This window comes from Quercus suber, unplaced genomic scaffold, assembly GCF_002906115.3.
Source record: "Quercus suber isolate HL8 unplaced genomic scaffold, Cork oak 2.0 scaffold_284, whole genome shotgun sequence".
Classification (NCBI taxonomy): Eukaryota; Viridiplantae; Streptophyta; class Magnoliopsida; order Fagales; family Fagaceae; genus Quercus; species Quercus suber.
The window spans coordinates 274,860-297,013 of NW_027069740.1; the positions used below are offsets into that span (position 1 = coordinate 274,860).

Consider the following 22,154-nt stretch of genomic DNA (forward strand, 5'->3'; position numbering starts at 1 on the left):
GCATGTGTCTGGCATTAGTTTTTGCCTGTCAAAATTCTTGAATTTGATGTACAAGCTTAGGAATCGATCAGAGCAGAACAAGTTGGTTTAGTTCCTTCTAGGAATATAAAACAAAACTGATTTTTTTTTTTTTTTTTTCATAAAGAAAAATACAATACATGGTCTATTTGATTTTTTTTTTTTTTCTTTTTTTAGGCGGGGTTGTTTTGAATGGAAAATAATTTAAGTGGAAAATTTTTTATGAAACTATAAAATAAATGCTCATTTTGAAAGCATGGTGTAAAATATAAAATACATGAATGAATGAACAATAAATTAGAGAAGTGAATGGAGACGCGGGGAATCGAACCCGGTGCCTCTCGCATGCGAAGCGAGCGCTCTACCATATGAGCTACGTGCCCAACTTAGAAATTTAAAGTGAAAAGCCCTTGTACCTTCACTAAAGTCAACAACGTCAGAGGATAATCACATAAAAATAAAAAATAAAAAATTAGAACATGGTCAACTCTACCTCCACTTCTTTCTCTCTCTCTCTCTCTCTCTCTCTCTCTCTCTCTCATAAAAGAAGCATTGAAACATTTTTTTTTTAATATGTATATATATATATATATATATGAATAATGTTAATATATTGAGAAGAAAAAGAGAAGGAAGGTCTCAATCCATCTCTAATCTCTGGGGCAAAAACTTAAGATGGAAGGGAGGAGATGATAAAGACCCATTCCAATTACAAAAAAGCAATCCAAAGGGCCAAATTGTGTATCAAATATTTACTTCTTTAGAAACAAAAGCAAAATCGAAGCAAGACAAAAGTTTTAGAGTAGATATAATATCATATACAACCGAATCCAGTGAACCAAAGGATGGGGATGGGGTGTTGAAGTTTTGCACAGTATCAATGAGGTTTTGGAACCTCTGTCAATGATTGAAACATTATCAAACTTAAGCCTGCACAAATCCCATTTCATCCCTTGAGTTTAACTTTTAAAGGTACACATGGAAGTTAATCATATTTAAAATTGTAAAATGAACTAATATGTTATAAATTGTGCAGCGCCCGAAGTGTTGGCTAGTCAGCCCCAAGTCTCCGCCCCAAAACACGCGGTCTTTGGCCCAATCCTCATTCGCCCTAAGGCCAACCCTTGCTATCACAGCTCGGGAGTGCCGAGCTTCACTACTAAGGTATGATCGCATAATTTTACCGAGCACTCGGGGGTGTCATTGAACGGCGCATCGACTTTGTTCGGCTCAAAGAAGGCCTCCAAGCGCCACCACCTCGCTCTAACCTGATGTGGGCACCAAGTCCCAAAGCCACCCAGCCTAGACTCCCACTTACCATCCCCCTGATTGACCCCCGTAGCACTAAGCGCGCCCTAACTCTGCCGAGCTGGCCGACGAATATGGGAACCAAGTCCCAAAGCCACCCATACCTAACCTCCCACTTAGAGAAAATCCTACTGGACCCTCTGTTGCACAAACATGAGAGCATTGATAACCCTCGCCTGAGCTGAGCACTATAAATAAGAGGGAAGGAGAAGGAAGAAGGGTTGGTCAGAAAAGGGGGAGGAAAGAGAACTGGGGTAATAGAGAAGAAAAATAGAGTCTGAGAGGAGTTGGGAGGAAAGATTGTGTTGCCGAGAAGGATAAGAGTGATCTCAGTGAGTCCTTGGTTGTAGAACTACCCATAGTAGGAAATTCAGCCCAACAAACAAATAAGTTGTGAGCCCAAGTGGGGTTGAGCCCATTGGCCTCATTTGCGACCCGCACATAAACAATTCGAGTTTGGCCAGTAAAAATTCTTGTTTGAGTTTATATTTTAATTACACATATCAACATCAAGCCGAAGTTTAAAGCTTGATTACTTAAAGGAACCAAGTTAAAAACCAAAATTCAACATTATACACTCGTGAATACTGAAGAAAATTTTTTCCATGATTAATTTATTACAAGTTCAAAAGACAAATTTATAAAAGAACATTTTTCATGATTTACTTTGAAGTGTAAATGAGTTAATTAATAAAATTATGATATTATTTTGGTGGCTAGTATGCATTAAAAAGGTAGAAATATATAAAGGTTTAAGTAAAAAAATGTATTAAATTAACTTAAGTATCTCAACAAAGCTTATAAACAAGCTTGAGCTAGTTTGGAATATATTAAGGTTATTGAAATGACAACCCCTTTGGTTTGTATAAATACAACAGTAAGGTTTTCCATTAATGAAATATTTTTAAAAAAAATTATTGTTATTAATTTATACATACACATCAGAGACTTTCATTCATCCAAAAACCTTAAAGGAGGGAAATGCCATTCAATCTATAGCTTTGATAAAGAATTTTTCTTTAAAAGTGAAATATTCTGTTAGTGAAATCACACAATTTGAGAGGATATTCACTTAACTATTGCAATTATACAAGCCTCAAGGGTGTGGTATTATCATACAAATGTTTGGCGTGAGTGTCAGTTTGATAAAACTAGAGGAAAAGTGTATGCATGTGTGTGTGCGTGTGTGTGTGTGCGTGTGTGTGTGTGTGTGTATATATATATATAGAATAATAATACAAGCAAGATAACCTTTTTAATTGAAAGCAAGATATACTTTTAACTGACTGAAACTTGTACAACTATGATTAAATATAGGACTATAACATATACATTGGGTGCTACAATACAATGACCTGCTTTCTTTTTTCTTTTTCCTTTTTTCTTTTTTTTTGCCAGATGAAAGTTGCCAAATTCCCCAAGCATGGTGATCCATTTAGAGCAAAAGAAAATACGTCTAGTAGCACGATTAAAATAATAGTCAAAACGAAATACGTCGTTGTTACTTTTTATTGAAGAAGATAGTAGGTCATGTTGTTAGCCATCGACATACTTAAAACAACAGTTTATAAGCCAGATATTTCACTACCAAGATACTCGGATGAGGAATTTTTGGTGCAATGTCAATTATAACCAAAGCTGTTTATGGTCTCTTGTTTTACCACACGGATACTAGTGTGAAAAATATTAATATTATATCAAGCACGCTCATATGTGTCATTGTTTTATACAAAGTCATCAATAGCATTTTGTTCCAATTAGAACAGCCAAAAAATTTCACTCCGATTAGTTACCCAAGTATGAATCACCCCACTGTTCAGCCTCAGCTTGAATTCTAGTCCATTCCAATTTATTTCGATTTTTGCTCTGTTCCACTAAATTTCAGTAGGCATGTGAACAAAACTTTGTTTTTTTATTGATTTTTTTTTTTTTTCCAATTCCTTTTTAGAATAAGAATTTGAGTTTCACTGGAACTATAAGATAGCTAAATGAAAGATCAACTTCAAGGGCAGCTTGGTACACTTTAGGATGAGTTAAATAAAATAGCTAAATGAAAGCAACACCTCCAATCATTAGAATAAAAGTCAACATGCTTTGGACGAGTTCCGCATTAGATCACAATGAATGGACATCAAACTAACTACATGGGCAGCTTGCCTTTGAAAAAGACGTTGGAGCACTGCAAATTAAGAAGCAATGGTACAGTTTAAATTAATGCATTGTCATCTGTTTAGATATTAGACACAGGCTTTGAAGTTTTTACAGGCCTGAAAATGTTAGTGTGATTAACACGAGGATCCAGAAGCCATACCTAAGCATAAGACAAAAATATTGCAAATTAGTGCCTTTAAATGCTAAAAGATATACTATCTTTAGAAGGATGCCCTGGAATCATTAACACAGCTATGGCAAAGGTAACAAACCTCTGGTAATCCCATGGATGGAGAAAATGGCATCTTAGGGGCATTTTCTTTGAATGTAAGAAGCCCCATGTTCTTCATACCTGTCAATCACATACAAAAACAAAACAATTAAGTAATCTATAAGAAGTTCAACCCTGATTCTGTAAGCATGACTTTAATTTTTTGTTCCAATAAAAAAGTGTGGTTAAAATGCATCTCTAACAGTTAAAGACACTTTCTAAGCACAGTTATGGCAAAAAGTGGAAGCTTACTCAGACTTGGAGAACCACATCTGCTGAAATGAACCAAGAGAAGCCAATATACTCCCTCCTATCCAAACACTGCAAAAGTTCTCAACACCAACAATAAGTTCGATGAAGCAACAGTGCATAAATTTTGTATGTAAACAAGAATTTTGCAAAGAACAACGAAAGAAAGAGGTGTTGCAGGAGTTCAACTATAGCAGTATATTAGCCAAAAGTGAGAGGCTACAGTACATAAATTTGAGAATTATGACCTTCATTAGGAGAGTTGAGTATGTGGACAGAGAGTACCATGATTGATAGATCACAACTGATTAAATTTTGAATTACTAAGGCAGAAAGTTAATCAGATTCAAGCCTTTCATGTATCAGGAAGTGATCTGTATAGAGGTTGCCATGGCCCCTTGTCAAAAGGCCTAGTAAAAAATGCTAATACATTTCTTCTATACAGAAAATCATACCACAAAATATCATGCTTTAGGCTTACAGAAACTTGCATCCTAATCATGCTTCAACCTTAGAGAAATCTATAGAGTCAGACCCGTGAAAATGATGCCACCTTTACACAGCATAAAAAGGATGTCTACTCGCACTCAAGCAACACAAGTAGTCCTCATGGAAGAACCACATTTGAAAAAATTTGTTTGACAGAGCATCAGATACCAAAATATTAGGTATTGCAAAACACTGACCTGAATCTCCTTTCTGTTGCATTTCCACTTGCCAATACTTTAACTCGAGCAGCTTGAGGAGATTCCTACAAATTGAGGATGATATCTCAGAAATGAAAGATCTCCATGTAAACTCAAAATTCTCCATGACTTGCCTAAGGTGTGATATCGGTGGTGTTTTTAAAAAAGAATAGTAAATAAGATTTTGTTTTTTTTGTTCCGGGGGTGGGGGGAGTAAATTGGAAGGTTTGAATGCTCCAATGAAAATTGTTGGTGATAAGTTGCACTAATGTGGTTATTTAATACTCAAGGCTTACTGCATGATGAAACTGATCGACTAAGTTGTTGAAAAAGTGCGTACCAACCAGAAAGGAATGTAAGCAAGCATAGGAAGAGAGAGAGAGGAAAAAAAAAAAAGGATAAACAATATACTTCTAGCAAGTCTTTCTCAAGGCGTTCCTTCAACTGTTGCATTGATGCAGTGCCACCAGCAAGCTGTATAAAATAGAAACAGCAGAAAGTTTGAAAATGATCCTAGTTATAGTAAACAAAGGCACTTCTATTGGATATATCATGTGTGTGAGTGCATGTGCTCATGTGTGTGTGATCCCATTGCATGAAGAAATTAGGGTATGTACCTGATAGAGTGGTCTCTAAAGAACAGATAAAAAGAATCTCATTGAAAATATTTTAGCATAGATAAAACTATTCACCTAGTCCTAAGAAGTTATTGGGAAGTCTGCACACATAATACATTATAAAAATTATAATAATTTGATCAATTTTTCCACCCAAAAAAAAGGATATTCAACTTAAACTAGGTTACACTATTGAAGTTTTCATACTTAGTAGCATTTTATAATCTAAACAAAAAATATCTAAGAAATTAATGGATGAAGAGTAGAAATTAATCAAGATATCCTAAAGAAGAAAATTGAAAAAGGAAAAGACAGATTGACACATATATTAAATTTACCAGTATACTACTAAATAGCTCTCTCCGAATGTCCACATCACACTTATTAATGCTCTCTATGACCTGAAGAGTTTAAAAGAAATTAGTAAACCAAGAGAAATTTAAAAAATAATTAAAGACAAAATGCATGCAAGTGTAAATGCATGATCAAACAAAAGAGCTCACCATTTGTGGTAGACCACGAACAGATGGAGCAATCTCTGCAAAATTCTCCATGCCAGGAATTGTCTGAGGTTTACATCAAGAATAAAATTGAAAAGTTAACACACGTCAAAAGTAACGAAGGGGATATTGAATTGCCAAATAAACTGAATAAGCACACAAAACCATTGAGATCTACATACCAATTCAACCACTTAACATTTCGGAAGCACAGACAAGAACACGAGATACACCATGATACATAAATGGAAATTCTTAACAAACTAGAACACGACATAGCGGGAAGATGGGAATTAATTAACTAATTAATATTTTTTGTGTTTATTTTATATAATATTGTTAGGCATGTTTATTTTAGGTTTTAAATAAATAATAACCATAAAAATGTTCATAGTGAATGATAAAGTTAATAATGAAAGTTATTAGACATATATGTTTATTTTGGGGTCAATGATGTCTTAATAGAAAATAATCAAGTCAATGATAAGGTTGAAAAGAAAAAGAGGAAATTATAATAAAGACATTTTGGTCAAACCGTGAACCCATACCAAAGATAGCTCAGAACAAAAAAAATTAAAAGCATTAGACTGGTGAGAGTAACCAAGATGAGATTAGTGTAGAGAGAGAGAGAGAGAGAGCATCAAGGGTTGGTTAAAGCAGCTTGGATGGAGGCCGACGATAGATGGACAGGTCTATCGAAAACCAATAACAGAGGTGCGATGGCTGGTCAAGAGAGAGAGAAGATTTTTGATTGAGAGAGAAAAACAAGAGCGCATATGATTTGTGAGCTTGATCAACAGTTGAGATTGCACAAAGTAATCAAAATAGATCCTTTTTTTTTATTGGTCGTCATATTAGGACCATGTCCCTACTGTGCCCTGACCATGTCCAAAATAAATAAATAAAACTATTTTTTTCCTCCCAACATGCCGTGAACACGCATGCAACCTTGTTCCCATCAAATATAGTCTGACATGGACACACCAGGGATTTTGCCATATCCGTGCTTCCTAGCATAGCACACGTACATTAATTTTTCTTTAAATAGTAAATTGCACATGCATTTAGTGAATTTTCAACTGAACATAAATGCTCTTTTATTGGTAAGTTGCACGTGCATTTAGCGAATTTCAAAACCCAAGATTCTTATGGGAGGAGGAAATTCCATTTGTGCCAAAGCTCAATGGCCACATATATATGTACATTAATTTTGGGAATGTGCATATCATACCAATATATCATATCAATAAAACCCAGTTTTTATTGCACATTCATCCAAAAATAACCAGTCACCGAGATGACAATGAAAGTTAAAGAGGAGGGTGTCTTTCCATTTGTATTTCCTATTATGAATTCCACTAAATAACTTATCTTTCAAATTCTCATTAAACCAACGCAATAGAAAAGGTAATCAATTAAATTAGGAAGCTAGTGTTAACAGAGAGTGAAATCTGATTTTTACAGGTAGAAGCCAATTTAGCCAATAGACCACTGTTTTAAACCCATATTGGTAATAATGGTACTAAATGAGATATGAACCCAAATTTTGTAATTTACCTGAGAAAATATATAAAAATTTGACATTTTGTAAACTCACAAGACACCCACCTGAGCCAGGGATGGATTAAATAAAACATCAGGAATCTTGAATCTGTCAGCACCAATTTCAATCGTCCTGTGTTATACATTCAGAATATAATAACTACATATCAATATTAGAAAGAACAACTTAAGGTTACTTAAACAGTATAAAACCGAGGTAAAAGCATGTTGTTATAATGCCACATTGTGCCTCATGAATCCAAAAAAGTTTATGAAGACCAGAACTGGGGAATTCAAAGATGCAGAGCAATGAAACATGATGTAATCTGATAACTGGTAACAAAAAAGTAAAGGGCTTACTGGCCATCAGGTAGCTCATATGGCGTCATTGGAATGTTTGAATAAGAACTTTCTGTAACGATAAGGATACAATATCAGAATGCTTAGTATGGTCAATGCTTCTAAAATCTCAAAGATTAAAACATTTCATGAAACAATGGAGATTTAACCTGAAGAGAATTAACAAGATTGTCAAGGTTCAATTATATATGAAACATGACCACTTGTTTATCATCTATTGCCAATGCAAAAGTACTAAGGTTCAGGCTTTGTTCATTTTCCAAGATAATATTTAATTAAGTTGTGAAAGAATTGAGGTATCTTGCCAATGAGCCCTAGCGTGACAAACATCTCCTCCCCTTGCAAGAGAAAGGTGGTGAGTGAGGTCGTGGGTTCAAAACCCATCAAGTGCGTGTGTAATATTACCAATAAAAAAAAGGGTATTCCATTAGTCCTTAAGTAGGCTCCTGGCTCTCATACACTATAAAAATTAAGAATTAGAGATACAGTGGCGGGAGCGTGGATATAAATGAGCTACTTAAGGAGCCTTTGGGGGGACGGGATATGGAAGAGTAAGGAAAAATCAGGTTCTGGACCCATCGCAGGAGTTTGGGACCTTCTAAAAAATTGACGAAAATATGGGGAAAATGCACTTGCAAATTCACGAATTGCTACAAAAAAAAAAAAAAAAAAAAAAAAAAAAAAAAAAAAAAGCCATGCCTGAACACAAGCAGTAACTAGAGGAAAAAAGAAAAAAAAAAAATACAGTAACTAAATAAGATAAGCATAAAAATACATGCATATATCTTTATAGCTACAAAACAGCATCTTAAAGTGTAGATATGGGAGGAGCACAAACCATCATACGGAGTATCTGGGGCTCGACACACACATTCCTTAATATCACTAGCAATTACCCTCTGTAATAAGAGAACAATCAGAAAATCATAATAAAAATGAGAGAGAGATTAGTAGAAAAATTAAAATAGAGGATACATCTCAATAAAAAAACCATGATCAATCACAGACCTGGGAGTAGAGCTTGTAGCTTTCTGTTGTATTTGGAAAATCAAGGTCTACTGTCTGTGGATTATAAAAGTTAAAATTGTTAGCAATTACATGTTAATAATTTAATATGCAAATGCACGATTAGGAAATGTATAACTCATAGTGCATTTCACTTAAAATAATGACAGAAGGAGAATTAAGAATCTTGCATTATCTAGTAGTGCACCAATAAAATTTATTCTTGAGCTGAGAAGCATATCAATCTTTTTGGTAAAGAAAGTCAGAAGCATAATAAGAACAGTGGTCAAGGTGTTGAATGGCACACCTTTAGATAAGTTTAATCTTAAGCAATAATGGACAGTATTTTGAATTTCAAGGCCTTTGATTACAAGCAGCACGCCAGATGGTCAAAAGGGAATCAGGTATATACTAGAGTCAACTTATATTTAGGAACAAGTGAGTATATTGTTAAAGAAATCAGGAATTGTTAATAAATAAAGACATGTTTCTGGCTAAGAAGAAAAAAAAAAATCTAACATTAGACTTCATATAAAGCTTACAAGCAACCTGACCATGTGGGTACTATAATTTTGTGGTTTCATGCAGATTGAGAAGTCAAGACAGAGGAGATGAGGAAAGAAAGTATGAGATTGAATTATGATACAAATAAATTGAATGAATTATGTGCACAAAAGAAACGAGCAATGAAATCATTGAATACCTGATACTCCCCTGGCCTTGTTTCCTTTCTCTTAAAAGCATATCGAGGTTTTATCTGCAAAAGAATATTAAGAACACATTTTGAAAAATAAAAGGCAAGGAAAATTTATGAAAATTGAGACAATCAATTTGCCATTCAAGATCTATATTAATTTTAGTCACTTACCATCATTCCTTTGCTTTCCAAACTTTTCAACAAGCAATCAGTAAGAAATTCTCCTCCAATTGGAGAAGATGCCACAGCCTAAACACAAAAATTAGGGAAAAGGGTCTGTTACAAGCTATGAAAAGATTTATTAGACCTTTAACATGGTAAAAACAGGACATTAAACAACTTTAAGCTGCCCCTTCATATTTTGGGGAGAATAGGAGGGTGGATATAGGTTATATAGGATGAATGTTAAAATTTAAGAACGAAGCTTATACAATCACTTAGTAACAGTTGTATGTATCCAAAAGACATGGACATCAAAACTTATCAACCAGTAGGTAATTAACATTCTTAAATGTTAAGATTTAAGAATGAAGCTCTGTTTGATTGATCTCATGCATGGGGGGCTTACAAATGACCATTCACTTTAAACTTCAAAGAATCAGTTTATTTTTTACAATTTATTTTTAAAAATTCTTTTAGGTGACTTTGTGTCATTATTGTGTGCATGATGTGCATGAAGTAGTCTATTCCCTTATTAAATACCATTACTTTTTTTTTTATAATGCCATTATTTTTGGAACTCAACAAACTTCTAAAATTAGATAATTAGTTGTACTTGTGACTGGGATGAAAGGATTACTGACAATAAAAAAAGGTAAAACTTGCTGAATGAGTGATACAAGCCAGTATATGTATCAATAATTATATAGCTGGCAGTACATATATGAAGCTACAGTGACTATGTAAGAGTCCAAAAGGCAGAATTTGAATAAAAACTGAGCTTGCTTAACAAGAACAAAATTTACTTGAATATAACAATAGCTAGTCATTCTTTCACTTGGTTAATAGGTGAGGAATACCTTTTGAAGAACATAACCATCGTGCACTGGAGCAACTGTGGTTGATCCTCCACCACTGAAAGAGTTGGCAATTATAGACTATCATATGTTAGTTTTGCTTCTCACAAAAACCAAGAAATTTTAAATGAGGATGAACAGTATACTTTTGATAAGTGAAAAGAAAAACAAATAACAATTGCAAATTGCGCATACTCATTAAGTTACTGACAAGACAAGAAGATTATAACCAACATATTTCTTAAATCAAAGAAAATAACAGTCTCTCCAAAAAAAAGTGTTAACATTAAATATAGACAAAAGAAGGAATATACCGCAAATCAATAACCCATAATTCCTTTTTTTTTTTTACACTGATATTTTTGTGATGAGTATATCATCATTTTATTAAGAGTAGGAGAGTGCTTCACGTTCAAAAATATTGTGCAGTAAAAAATGTCAAGAATTTGATTAAATTCAAGATTTTTTTGCTAGGTAGATGAAATCCAAGAAATAATCAAAGAAATGCAAAGCACATATGATATGAAAAGAGGCTTAAATTAAAAGGGATGCCAATCAATAATGCTTTGCATGTAGCTAGTAATGCCAAAGAAAAGGAACCAATACTCATGCACAATAATTAAATGTGACTACCTGTCAACAACTAATGCGGTAGCACGTCCTGATGCAAAAGATGTTAGAACCTGGCATCAACAAGTACTCCGATCAATCAAAATACTGACATTTCTTGATGAAAGGAGAGGGAAAGAGAAAATTCATATTAATAATCAAAGTACTGGAAGTGAGGATATGGGTCCATTAGGAGCATACAGCATTCTTGGCCAAAAATAATGCAGGAACTTTGTACTTTTCGAACATAAGCTCCGCAGTCCTGTCAGATACACCACAATCAAACTCTTTTATCAAACATAAAGCTACATCCTAAAGAATAAAATGCAAAAACTTAAACCATGAATATTGATTCTCGCTAAGTGGAAATGGCTTATTGAGTTAGGTGAGTATAATTGTTCCACATGAGGGTAGAGCCAGATAATGAAGGCATATAATCTTAAGTGACAAGAAGTTTGATTCTTTATAGATTTATATAAGACAAGAAACTAATGATCACGTATCATGCTTTGCATCAAATATTACTTAATAATATTTTTATTTAAATCATGAAAAAAAAAATCCTCCATTAATGGATTCAATCATAAAGGTTACAAAAATAAAATAAAATTAGCCCAACGGGACAGCACTTGTGTTCATACTACATGACATTTTTATAAAACTGGCACCATGCTCTTGACAAACTCAACTGAAATGCATTTACGTGTAACCTTAGACCGCTGTAGTGAACATTCCACTTTCCAAGAGATCAATATTGTTGTCTAAGTCTTAATTTTGTCTTAAATTTTCAGACATTTCCAATTACCCATTTTAACATAAGTTACTTTTGTTTAAGATTATCTTAAAAGGCTGTGGATAAAGATAGTCCTCTTCTTTTTCTTGGAGTGGTAATTTATAAATGCACCCAATGGTTTTGAACTCACAACCTCGCCCTTTTCCTTGTTCTTACAATGGGAGGATGCACCATCTAAGAAAAAATGTCTATTGATGAAACTATGAACCTGGTCTAAATTCTTTGTCTAAGCTTATCCACTTTGAGGTTTGAACATGGCGGCTTTTGGGTCTCTCCAAACCAGATTACATACATGCACTTTATTCAAAGAATATATTTGAAAGTTACAACACAGTTTCATGAGTTTACTAGGAAACAAAGAGGTTGTTGTTCTATTACACACAAACTTCGAAGATTAATTTTGACAAGGTTTAGACAGAACCTAGGAAACCATTAAAAGTTATCGGGACTACAATCAAGAAGAAGAAGTTATTTAAAATTTGCAAGGACTAAAATGTTCACTTTTTTCACCCCTCACTCCATTTTCAGCTGAAATTCCTGAGGCAAGATACCTCTTAGTTGAACATTCGGTTTCATTTCACAGAACATAAACCCTAGAAAAACCAGATAAGGTTTCAGGATCAACTGTTCTGAAAGGAAAAGAATTTATCATTATATCACAGAAGTTTTTTCTAAAATAAAATCAACATATATATGCAGTTTTCACTCAAAAGTTACCGACGTCCGTACCTCACATAACTCATGAAATAACTGACAAAGAAAGCTGGTAGTATGTATGCACAGAGACAACTAACAACAACTTCAGTAAGTCAATCCTCAGTGGCTCTAAAATAACGCAAGCCATAAAGATTACAACATCCAGAAACAGCTCTAAAATGAATTAAATATGAGAGGCACTCATCATATTATACAGTGCCAGCTCACCTTTCTCTTTGCTGTTGAGTATTAGAAGATGGTTCTGCAAGTAGCATTGGATGCTCTTTAGGATCAACCAATAGGCATTCCCTAAAACAAAAGAGCAACCCATTATGACAATTGACATACAGTAACATAATTACCCAAAAAATTTCTCGCTGATAATTGATATTTTACAGATAAATAACACACTTCTGATTGGTCCTGAACACACGGTCCACCCAGTTCTCACAGCAAGGGGTAATATTTGAGCTAAAGCTCATTGGACTAGGCTGATAAATGATCCCCAAAAAAAAAGCCTTCACATAGTTACATATAGAAGTTTGTAAGTTTTCAGGCAGTGGAGCGGAGTTACAGAATAACATAGTTCTATTTTTTTTGAAATCTGATATTCAATGAGAAAATACTTGCGTGAGTAAATACACACAAACACACAGAGTAGAGTGCTACCGAATGACATGGTTCTACTCTAAATTCAAAGCAACTAAGTAGGTCCACACCTTCACCACATCTCTCAAAACTACAAAAGATCATATGATCATTTATGATTTAGACGCACAAGCCATCTCTATTTCATTAGCATATCACTAGAAAATAGGATTACGAGCACCAGAAGACAGTATAGAAATCTATCCTCAACCATTACCTGAAAGCATGGTCCCATATGCAGTCAGCTATTTCCCAGTCAGCGATGACTCCATCCTTTAGAGGTGACAGCACCTAATAAACAGACAGCAAAAATCAAAAAAAAAAAAATGATTGCCCAGGGAAACCTTCCCTTTTTTTGGAACTCAACAAACTTCTAAAATTAGATAATTAGTTGTACTTGTGACTGGGATGAAAGGATTACTGACAACAAAAAAAGGTAAAACTTGCTGAATGAGTGATACAAGCCAGTATATGTATCAATAATTATATAGCTGGCAGTACATATATGAAGCTACAGTGACTATGTAAGAGTCCAAAAGGCAGAATTTGAATAAAAACTGAGCTTGCTTAACAAGAACAAAATTTACTTGAATATAACAATAGCTAGTCATTCTTTCACTTGGTTAATAGGTGAGGAATACCTTTTGAAGAACATAACCATCATGCACTGGAGCAACTGTGGTTGATCCTCCACCACTGAACGAGTTGGCAATTATCATATATTAGTTTTGCTTCTCACAAATACCAAGAAATTTTAAATGAGGATGAATAGTATACTTTTGATAAGTGAAAAGAAAAACAAATAACAATTGCAAATTGCGCATACTCATTAAGTTACTGACAAGACAAGAAGATTATAACCAACATATTTCTTAAATCAAAGAAAATAACAGTCTTTCCAAAAAAAAGTGTTAACATTAAATATAGACAAAAGAAGGAATATACTGCAAATCAATAACTCATAATTCCTTTTTTTTTTTACACTGATATTTTTGTGATGAGTATATCATCATTTTATTAAGAGTAGGAGTGCTTCACGTTCAAAAATATTGTGCAGTAAAAAATGTCAAGAATTTGATTAAATTCAAGATTTTTTTGCTAGGTAGATGAAATCCAAGAAATAATCAAAGAAATGCAAAGCAGATATGATATGAAAAGAGGCTTATATTAAAAGGGATGCCAATCAATAATGCTTTGCATGTAGCTAGTAATGCCAAAGAAAAGGAACCAATACTCATGCACAATAATTAAATGTGACTACCTGTCAACAACTAATGCGGTAGCACGTCCTGATGCAAAAGATGTTAGAACCTGGCATCAACAAGTACTCCGATCAATCAAAATACTGACATTTCTTGATGAAAGGAGAGGAAAAGAGAAAATTCATATTAATAATCAAAGTACTGGAAGTGAGGATATGGGTCCATTAGGAGCATACAGCATTCTTGGCCAAAAATAATGCAGGAACTTTGTACTTTTCGAACATAATCTCCGCAGTCCTGTCAGATACACCACAATCAAACTCTTTTACCAAACATAAAGCTACATCCTAAAGAATAAAATGCAAAAGCTTAAACCATGAATATTGATTCTCGCTAAGTGGAAATGGCTTATTGAGTTAGGTGAGTATAATTGTTCCGCATGAGGGTAGAGCCAGATAATGAAGGCATATAATCTTAAGTGACAAGAAGTTTGATTCTTTATAGATTTATATAAGACAAGAAACTAATGATCATGTATCATGCTTTGCATCAAATATTACTTAATAATATTTTTATTTAAATCATGAAAAAAAAAAAATCCTCCATTAATGAATTCAATCATAAAGGTTACAAAAATAAAATACAATTAGCCCAACGGGACAGCACTTGTGTTCATACTACATGACATTTTTATAAAACTGGCACCATACTCTTGACAAACTCAACTGAAATGCATTTACGTGTAACCTTAGACCGCTGTAGTGAACATTCCACTTTCCAAGAGATCAATATTGTTGTCTAAGTCTTAATTTTGTCTTAAATTTTCAGACGTTTCCAATTACCCATTTTAACATAAGTTACTTTTGTTTAAGATTATCTTAAAAGGCTGTGGATAAAGATAGTCCTCTTCTTTTTCTTGGAGTGGTAATTTATAAATGCACCCAATAGTTTTGAACTCACAACCTCGCCCTTTTCCTTGTTCTTACAATGGATTCGTACTTGTATTTCAACTGTCCAGTTCTCTATTTTGGTTAATGGGACCCCAGCTGATTTTTTTAAGAGCACGAGGGGTCTGAGACAAGGGGACCCGTTATCCCCTTTGTTGTTTTTGGTTATAATGGAGGTTTTAAGCAGGATGTTGAAAAGAGTTGAAGGTGCTGGCTTGATCAGGGGTTTTAAGGCTGAAGGTAGACAGGGGGAAGGGGAATGCATCTCGCATCTTTTGTTTGCGGATGATACTATTCTGTTTTGTGATGCTGAAGTGGAGCAGATCCTGCATGTTCGAATGCTTCTCCTCTGTTTTCAGGCTGTGACAGGTTTGAAGGTTAATGTCTTGAAGAGCGAGATGGTTCCAGTAGGGGAGGTTAATAATTTGCATGCTTTGGCAGAGATTCTGGGTTGTAGGATTGGGGCTTTGCCTATGACATATCTTGGTATGCCGTTGGGGGCTTCCCACAAGTCCCCCTCTATTTGGAATCCTATCTTGGAAAAAATTAAGCGAAAGTTGGCTGGGTGGAAGAAGTTGTACTTGTCTAAAGGTGGAAGATTAACGTTGCTTAAGAGTACGCTAGCTAGCCTCCCTACTTATTATTTATCTCTTTTTACCATCCCTTCTCATGTGGCTAAGAAGATTGAGAAGATGCGAAGGGACTTCCTGTGGGGGGATTCGAAGGCTCATTTGGTGGGGTGGGATAAGGTGTGTGCTCCAAAGGCGAATGGTGGATTGGGAGTAAGGAAAATTACGACTTTCAATAAAGCCTTATTAGGAAAATGGTTATGGCGGTTTGGGGTGGAAGAGACTCGTCTTTGGAGGAGGGTTGTAGCTTTGAAGTTTGGGGAAGAGTGGGGGGGTTGGTCTTCCAAGTTGGGTAGGGGTGTCCACGTGTGTGGTTTATGGAGAAGCATCCGAAAAGGCTGGAAGGTGTTTTGTAAATGCATTCACTTTGAGGTAGGGATGGGAGATAGAGTGAAATTCTGGACGGATTGGTGGTGTGGGGAGTTACCACTCCGTCTATCCTTCCCGATGGTGTATGGGATTGCTTATAATAGAGAGGCATCTGTGGCCTCGTCTCTTGAAAGGTTGGGGACTGGGGCTCAGAGAAGCTGGAATGTTCGTTTACTCAGGGAACCAAATGATTGGGAGTCGGGAGAGGTGGAGGATTTCCTTCGTACCTTAGGCTCAAATTTACCTCAATCTGAGCACGGAGACCGTATGAGGTGGAAGTTGTCAAAGAAGGGGAGTTTTAACACTCACTCTTTCTATAATAAGCTTCGTAGTCCCTCATCTATTATCTTTCCTTGGAAAGGTGTTTGGAAGGTTAAGGCTCCTCCGCGCGTCTCTTTCTTTGTTTGGAGTGCTGCTTGGGAGAAGATTCTTACTGGGGATAATCTGCAGGGTAGAGGCTTTGATTTTGTTGACTGGTGCATTATGTGTCGTTGTAATGGGGAGACGGTAAATCATTTACTACTCCATTGCGACAAAGCTTATCAGCTGTGGAGCTGGGTTTTCAGATCTTTTGGGATCAATTGGGTATTGCCAAGCTCGGTTGTAGATACGCTTTTTGGTTGGTGGAACTGGCTGGGAAAGCACTCTTCTAGTATTTGGAATTTAGTTCCTCCGTGCCTAATGTGGTGTATTTGGAGGGAGCGAAACTGGCGCACTTTTGAGGACTTGGACAAATCCGATGACCAGCTGCTCGCTTTTTTTAGTGGCTCCCTTTTTGATTGGTCTGGGGCCTAGGGACTCACCTCTAGTGATTCTCTCCCTATGTTCCTTAATTCCCTTCTTTGTACTTAGTTTTTTGTTGTTTGTTGTTTGTTTTGTTGTTTTTTCATGTTTGTTTCCTTCTCTGTATTCTTTGTTCTGCCTTATGTTGTTTGCATGAGGTAGCTTCTTGAATATACTTCTCTCTTACTTATCAAAAAAATGGACCTGGTCTAAATTCTTTGTCTAAGCTTATCCACTTTGAGGTTTGAACATGGCGGCTTTTGGGTCTCTCCAGACCAGATTACATACATGCACTTTATTCAAAGAATATATTTGAAAGTTACAACACAGTTTCATGAGTTTACTAGGAAACAAAGAGGTTGTTGTTCTATTACACACAAACTTCGAAGATTAATTTTGACAAGGTTTAGACAGAACCTAGGAAACCATTAAAAGTTATCGGGACTACAATCAAGAAGAAGAAGTTATTTAAAATTTGCAAGGACTAAAATGTTCACTTTTTTCACCCCACACTCCATTTTCAGCTGAAATTCCTGATGCAAGATACCTCTTAGTTGAACATTCAGTTTCATTTCACAGAACATAAACCCTAGAAAAACCAGATAAGGTTTCAGAATCAACTGTTCTGAAAGGAAAAGAATTTATCATTATATCACAGAAGTTTTTTCTAAAATAAAATCAACATATATATGCAGTTTTCACTAAAAAGTTACCGACGTCTGTACCTCATATAACTCATGAAATAACTGACAAAGAAAGCTGGCAGTATGTATGCACAGAGACAACAAGTAACAACAACTTCAGTAAGTCAATCCTCAGTGGCTCTAAAATAGTGAAAGCCATAAAGATTACAACATCCAGAAACAGCTCTAAAATAAATTAAATATGAGAGGCACTCATCATATTATACAGTGCCAGCTCACCTTTCTCTTTGCTGTTGAGTATTAGAAGATGGTTCTGCAAGTAGCATTGGATGCTCTTTAGGATCAACCAACAGGCATTCCCTAAAACAAAAGAGCAACCCATTATGACAATTGACATACAGTAACATAATTACCCAAAAAATTTCTCGCTGATAATTGATATTTTACAGATAAATAACACACTTCTGATTGGTCTTGAACACACAGTCCACCTAGTTCTCACAGCAAGGGGTAATATTTGAGCTAAAGCTCATTGGACTAGGCTGATAAATGATCCCAAAAAAAAAAGCCTTCACATAGTTACATATAAAAGTTTGTAAGTTTTCAGGCAGTGGAGCAGAGTTACAGAATAACATAGTTCTATTTTTTTTGAAATCTGATATTCAATGAGAAAATACTTGCGTGAGTAAATACACACAAACACAGAGTAGAGTGCTACCGAATGACATGGTTCTACTCTAAATTCAAAGCAACTAAGTAGGTCCACACCTTCACCACATCTCTCAAAACTACAAAAGATCATATGATCATTTATGCTTTAGACGCACAAGCCATCTCTATTTCATTAGCATATCACTAGAAAATAGGATTACGAGCACCAGAAGACAGTATAGAAATCTATCCTCAACCATTACCTGAAAGCATGGTCCCATATGCAGTCAGCTATTTCCCAGTCAGCGATGACTCCATCCTTTAGAGGTGACAGCACCTAATAAACAGACAGCAAAAATCCTTGTAATAAGAAATTATTTTGAAATATCGGGTCAAAAATCCCATATTAAGTAAAAACTAACAAGCTTACATCCATATGATCCCGACGGAAGCCTAAGGATTGGGATCCAACGAACAATTTGCGTTTTCCCTTGGCTTTGTCAGAATCAAGAGTTTTGACAATGTTTTTAGAATCTACTGCAGATCCAGAATTTTTTTCAGTAATTGCAGTCTCATCAACATCCATTTGGTCAATTGCCCCGACAACCTTAACAAACACAGAGAGATATCAAAAACTGATTTTAGCTGGTACAGATTCAAAAACAAAGCACAACTGCACAACAATTTCCAACAAATTATGTTAAGGTGGACAGAATATATTTTACACCTAATCCCGTAAGAGTGTAGACTGTAGACTTATGAAGCAGTAGCATATCATTATAGAAAGCTCCCAGACCGATGCTCACAACCTTTAACTGTCCAAGCTGTTTTTTTTTTTTTTTAAGTAATAAAAATTTTATTGATATAAAAAAAAAAAATAGTGCAGCCCAAGTACACAGGGGTATACAACTGGGGGATCAATTACGCAAATTACATAAATTTATCAAATCAATAATAGATCATAAAGAATGACTATGCAAAACCAAGGTATGGGCCAGTGGGACCACCCCTGAGGGGCAAACCCCAGATGCCTACACACACCGCTGAGCAAGCATCAGCTAAATTGTGAAATTCCTTATCTAGGAGTCGAACAAGAGACTTCTGGATTTACAGTTAGTCCAGGCACTCTCCCTTACTGCTAAGGCACCCTGAGTGGGGGCACATGCATACATACATATATGTCATATATATTCAACGCATGGAATGCGCAAGTCTGAAATCCCAAGAACCAAGAACCAAGTATTTTTTAATTTTTATTGGTAAGTTATACATACTCCCAATGGATCTTCAACCCAGGACCCCCACCTTCCATGCCATTGGTTGAAGTGCCAGTTGACCTATAGTTCATTGGCGGCTCAAAGAGCCAAGTATTCAACACCAAAAATTGAACATTTCCATTTCCCACCAAAAACATAATATCGCGATCAACCTCCACACCCCTTCGTTAACTAGAAATTACCAAAATCACTACATTTTGCACAACTGTTTAAATAACACCAAAACTGGAAACATTTTAACATTCCCCCACCAATCTTCCCACAAAAAATACCCCAAAATTACCATCCCATTCCCTCTAAAAGTTTCCACATACCATTAATAGTTCCATGCTACAATTCCAAAACTCACTAACACAAATTTTATAGTACAATGCTACAAGCACACAGAAAATTACAGGTGTGGAGGTAAAATTGAGACCAAAAGTTAGAAACTTTAACAGAGTGAAAGTGAGAAAAAGACTTACAGAAGGGAACACAGCTTTTGGGGCATCTTCACCGGCGTAACCGGCTTTGCAAGTGTGCGACCCTAGGTCTATTACTATAGCTGATACCTCGTCTGTTTCAAAAAAAAAAAATCAACAATTCAAAAGAAAAATTAGTATACTTTAAAAATTCCATATATATGAGAAAACAAAGTATGAAGCTTTATTCACTCACCTCCTCCGTACATGGCTGCAAGATTTCACGGAGAGAGAGAGAGAGAGAGAGAGAGAGAGAGAGAGATTTTGGGGTTCTGGTTTGGTCTTGTAGTTTGGTTAGGGTTTTAGAGAAGAGAGTCGGAGTGAGGGAAAAACTGAAGTCAAAATATTTTGATTCGTGAAGATCCGAATCCGAATCCGACTGTGACTAGGATACGGACTCGTAGACTCTCTCTCTCTCTATTCCCCCAACTAGTCTAGTTGGCCGAATTCGAGTAAGCTGGGTTGGGAGGGCGGGTTCGGTTTCGGACTGGTTTGGTCTTGTAGTTTGGTTAGGGTTTTAGAGAAGAGAGTCGGAGTGAGGGAAAAACTGAAGTCAAAATATTTTGATTCGTGAAGATCCGAATCCGAATCCGACTGTGACTAGGATACGGACTCGTAGACTCTCTCTCTCTCTATTCCCCCAACTAGTCTAGTTGGCCGAATTCGAGTAAGCTGGGTTGGGAGGGCGGGTTCGGTTTCGGTTTCGGGTTCGGGTTAGAGATACTCGTCACCTGTACCCGTTTAAGCCTAAGAACTAAGATGTACTGCGAGAAGTAAAAGAGGGTATTTTATGCCAATTTTTTAAAATCCCAGTTTTGATGCTAGTGGGAGTTTTGTAAAGTGGGCCAAGCTGTTTGGCCCAGTGAAAACTATTACAAAAATCCAACATTTTGGGCCTGCCTATTTCAAATGTGTTTAGTTTTTCAAAACAAATGGATTTGGTTTCCCAATCCCAAAAAAAAAATAGAAATATTATATCTACAATATTTTCACAATACTTTCATAACAAATTTTAAATAATAACTTTTTATTAGCTATTACAACTGGGTAAAAAATTAATTTAAGTTATAGATTCAAATTAGAATCATTAATAATTTACCCACATATGATTTGCTGTGAAAATGTTATGGATGTAGGGTAGTATTTCTTTTTTTTTTTAATGTTTTTAGAAGGATAAAAAATGGTTTTGAGATAGGTTTTCAAAACATGTTTTCATTATAGGTTCTTTGTGAAAGAAGACAAAAAAAAAATATATATATATATATATAGTTGGCAAATGTATCTCTATTATAAGTTTTTTGTTAAAAACACAAAACTCAATCTTGAAAATACCTTCAAAAATTCAATTTTGGTATTTGCACAATAAATTTGAGCAACCATTTTCTAAGTTTGGCTTTTTAAAACATTTCACTATTCCATCATATTTTATTTTTAAATGATTAAAATAATTTTGTTTAAAATGCCTAACCAAACAAGATACAACTTAGGTCTATGCATTGATGCACTAACCAAAACTTAACCCAACCAAACAAGCCTGCTTTTCTTTCTTTCATCTTCTTAAGAAAAATCCTAAAATAAAATGTGTTTTTGTTTTTGATCTCTAAAATAGTTTTAAATTATTTTTTTTTCAAAAACATAAACCAAACATGCAAATTATTTTACATGCATCACATACACAAACACCAAACAAGCAACAAATCCAAATTGAAATTTCAAGCACAAACTACTACAAAATAATAATAATAATATTAAAAAAATACATATTACAAAATGCAACAAATCCATTGAACTTTCAAGCATAGCAATCGTGCACATCCATCACAAAAGAAAGAGAGGAAGCTAGAAAGAGAGACTTTGATTAGAACTACAATTGAGTTTTTGTATAGTTGGAGGCTATGACTCAATTGTCCATGTCCCAATGGAAGATTTAACAGCTACTGCTGCCCCTGCTTTCTCGGGCGGAACTCTAGGTTGAGAGTTACTCAAAAGGCTACCAAGATATCAGTATCTTTGGTTTGATAGTCA

At 35.2% G+C, this 22,154-nt stretch overlaps 1 protein-coding gene across 3 annotated transcripts; it reads right to left on the reverse strand.

Moving 5' to 3' along the window:
- Positions 1-3,355: 3,355 nt before the first annotated feature.
- LOC111990738 (actin-related protein 4) lies at positions 3,356-20,594 on the reverse strand. 3 transcript variants are annotated; one of them, XM_065781941.1, is made up of 21 exons: positions 20,326-20,594; positions 20,133-20,224; positions 18,822-18,998; positions 18,655-18,728; positions 18,020-18,100; positions 11,231-11,291; positions 11,054-11,103; positions 10,424-10,478; positions 9,576-9,653; positions 9,411-9,464; positions 8,711-8,764; positions 8,541-8,601; positions 7,703-7,754; positions 7,409-7,475; positions 5,804-5,866; positions 5,639-5,701; positions 5,095-5,157; positions 4,684-4,748; positions 4,001-4,069; positions 3,750-3,829; positions 3,356-3,637 (listed from the first exon to the last, which is right to left on the reverse strand). In XM_065781941.1, exons 1-20 carry the CDS (start codon positions 20,336-20,338, stop codon positions 3,784-3,786), a joined length of 1,338 nt encoding a protein of 445 aa, XP_065638013.1. In that variant the 5' UTR covers positions 20,339-20,594; the 3' UTR covers positions 3,356-3,637; positions 3,750-3,783. The 3 variants fall into 3 exon arrangements, with proteins under 3 accessions (XP_065638013.1, XP_023878295.2, XP_023878294.2); XM_024022527.2 differs by lacking the exons at positions 10,424-10,478; positions 11,054-11,103; positions 11,231-11,291 and adding exons at positions 13,808-13,862; positions 14,428-14,477; positions 14,605-14,665 and having other exon boundaries at positions 3,356-3,505; XM_024022526.2 differs by lacking the exons at positions 10,424-10,478; positions 11,054-11,103; positions 11,231-11,291 and adding exons at positions 13,808-13,862; positions 14,428-14,477; positions 14,605-14,665.
- Positions 20,595-22,154: the final 1,560 nt, after the last annotated feature.

Excerpts from the sequence above, each read along its gene's own strand:
- LOC111990738 (XM_065781941.1), bottom strand. Across the intron at positions 8,602-8,710 it reads GCTACAAGCTCTACTCCCAG|AGGGTAATTGCTAGTGATAT; the intron begins GTCTGTGATTGA and ends CTCTTATTACAG. Across the intron at positions 7,476-7,702 it reads TATGAGCTACCTGATGGCCA|GACGATTGAAATTGGTGCTG; the intron begins GTAAGCCCTTTA and ends TGTATAACACAG.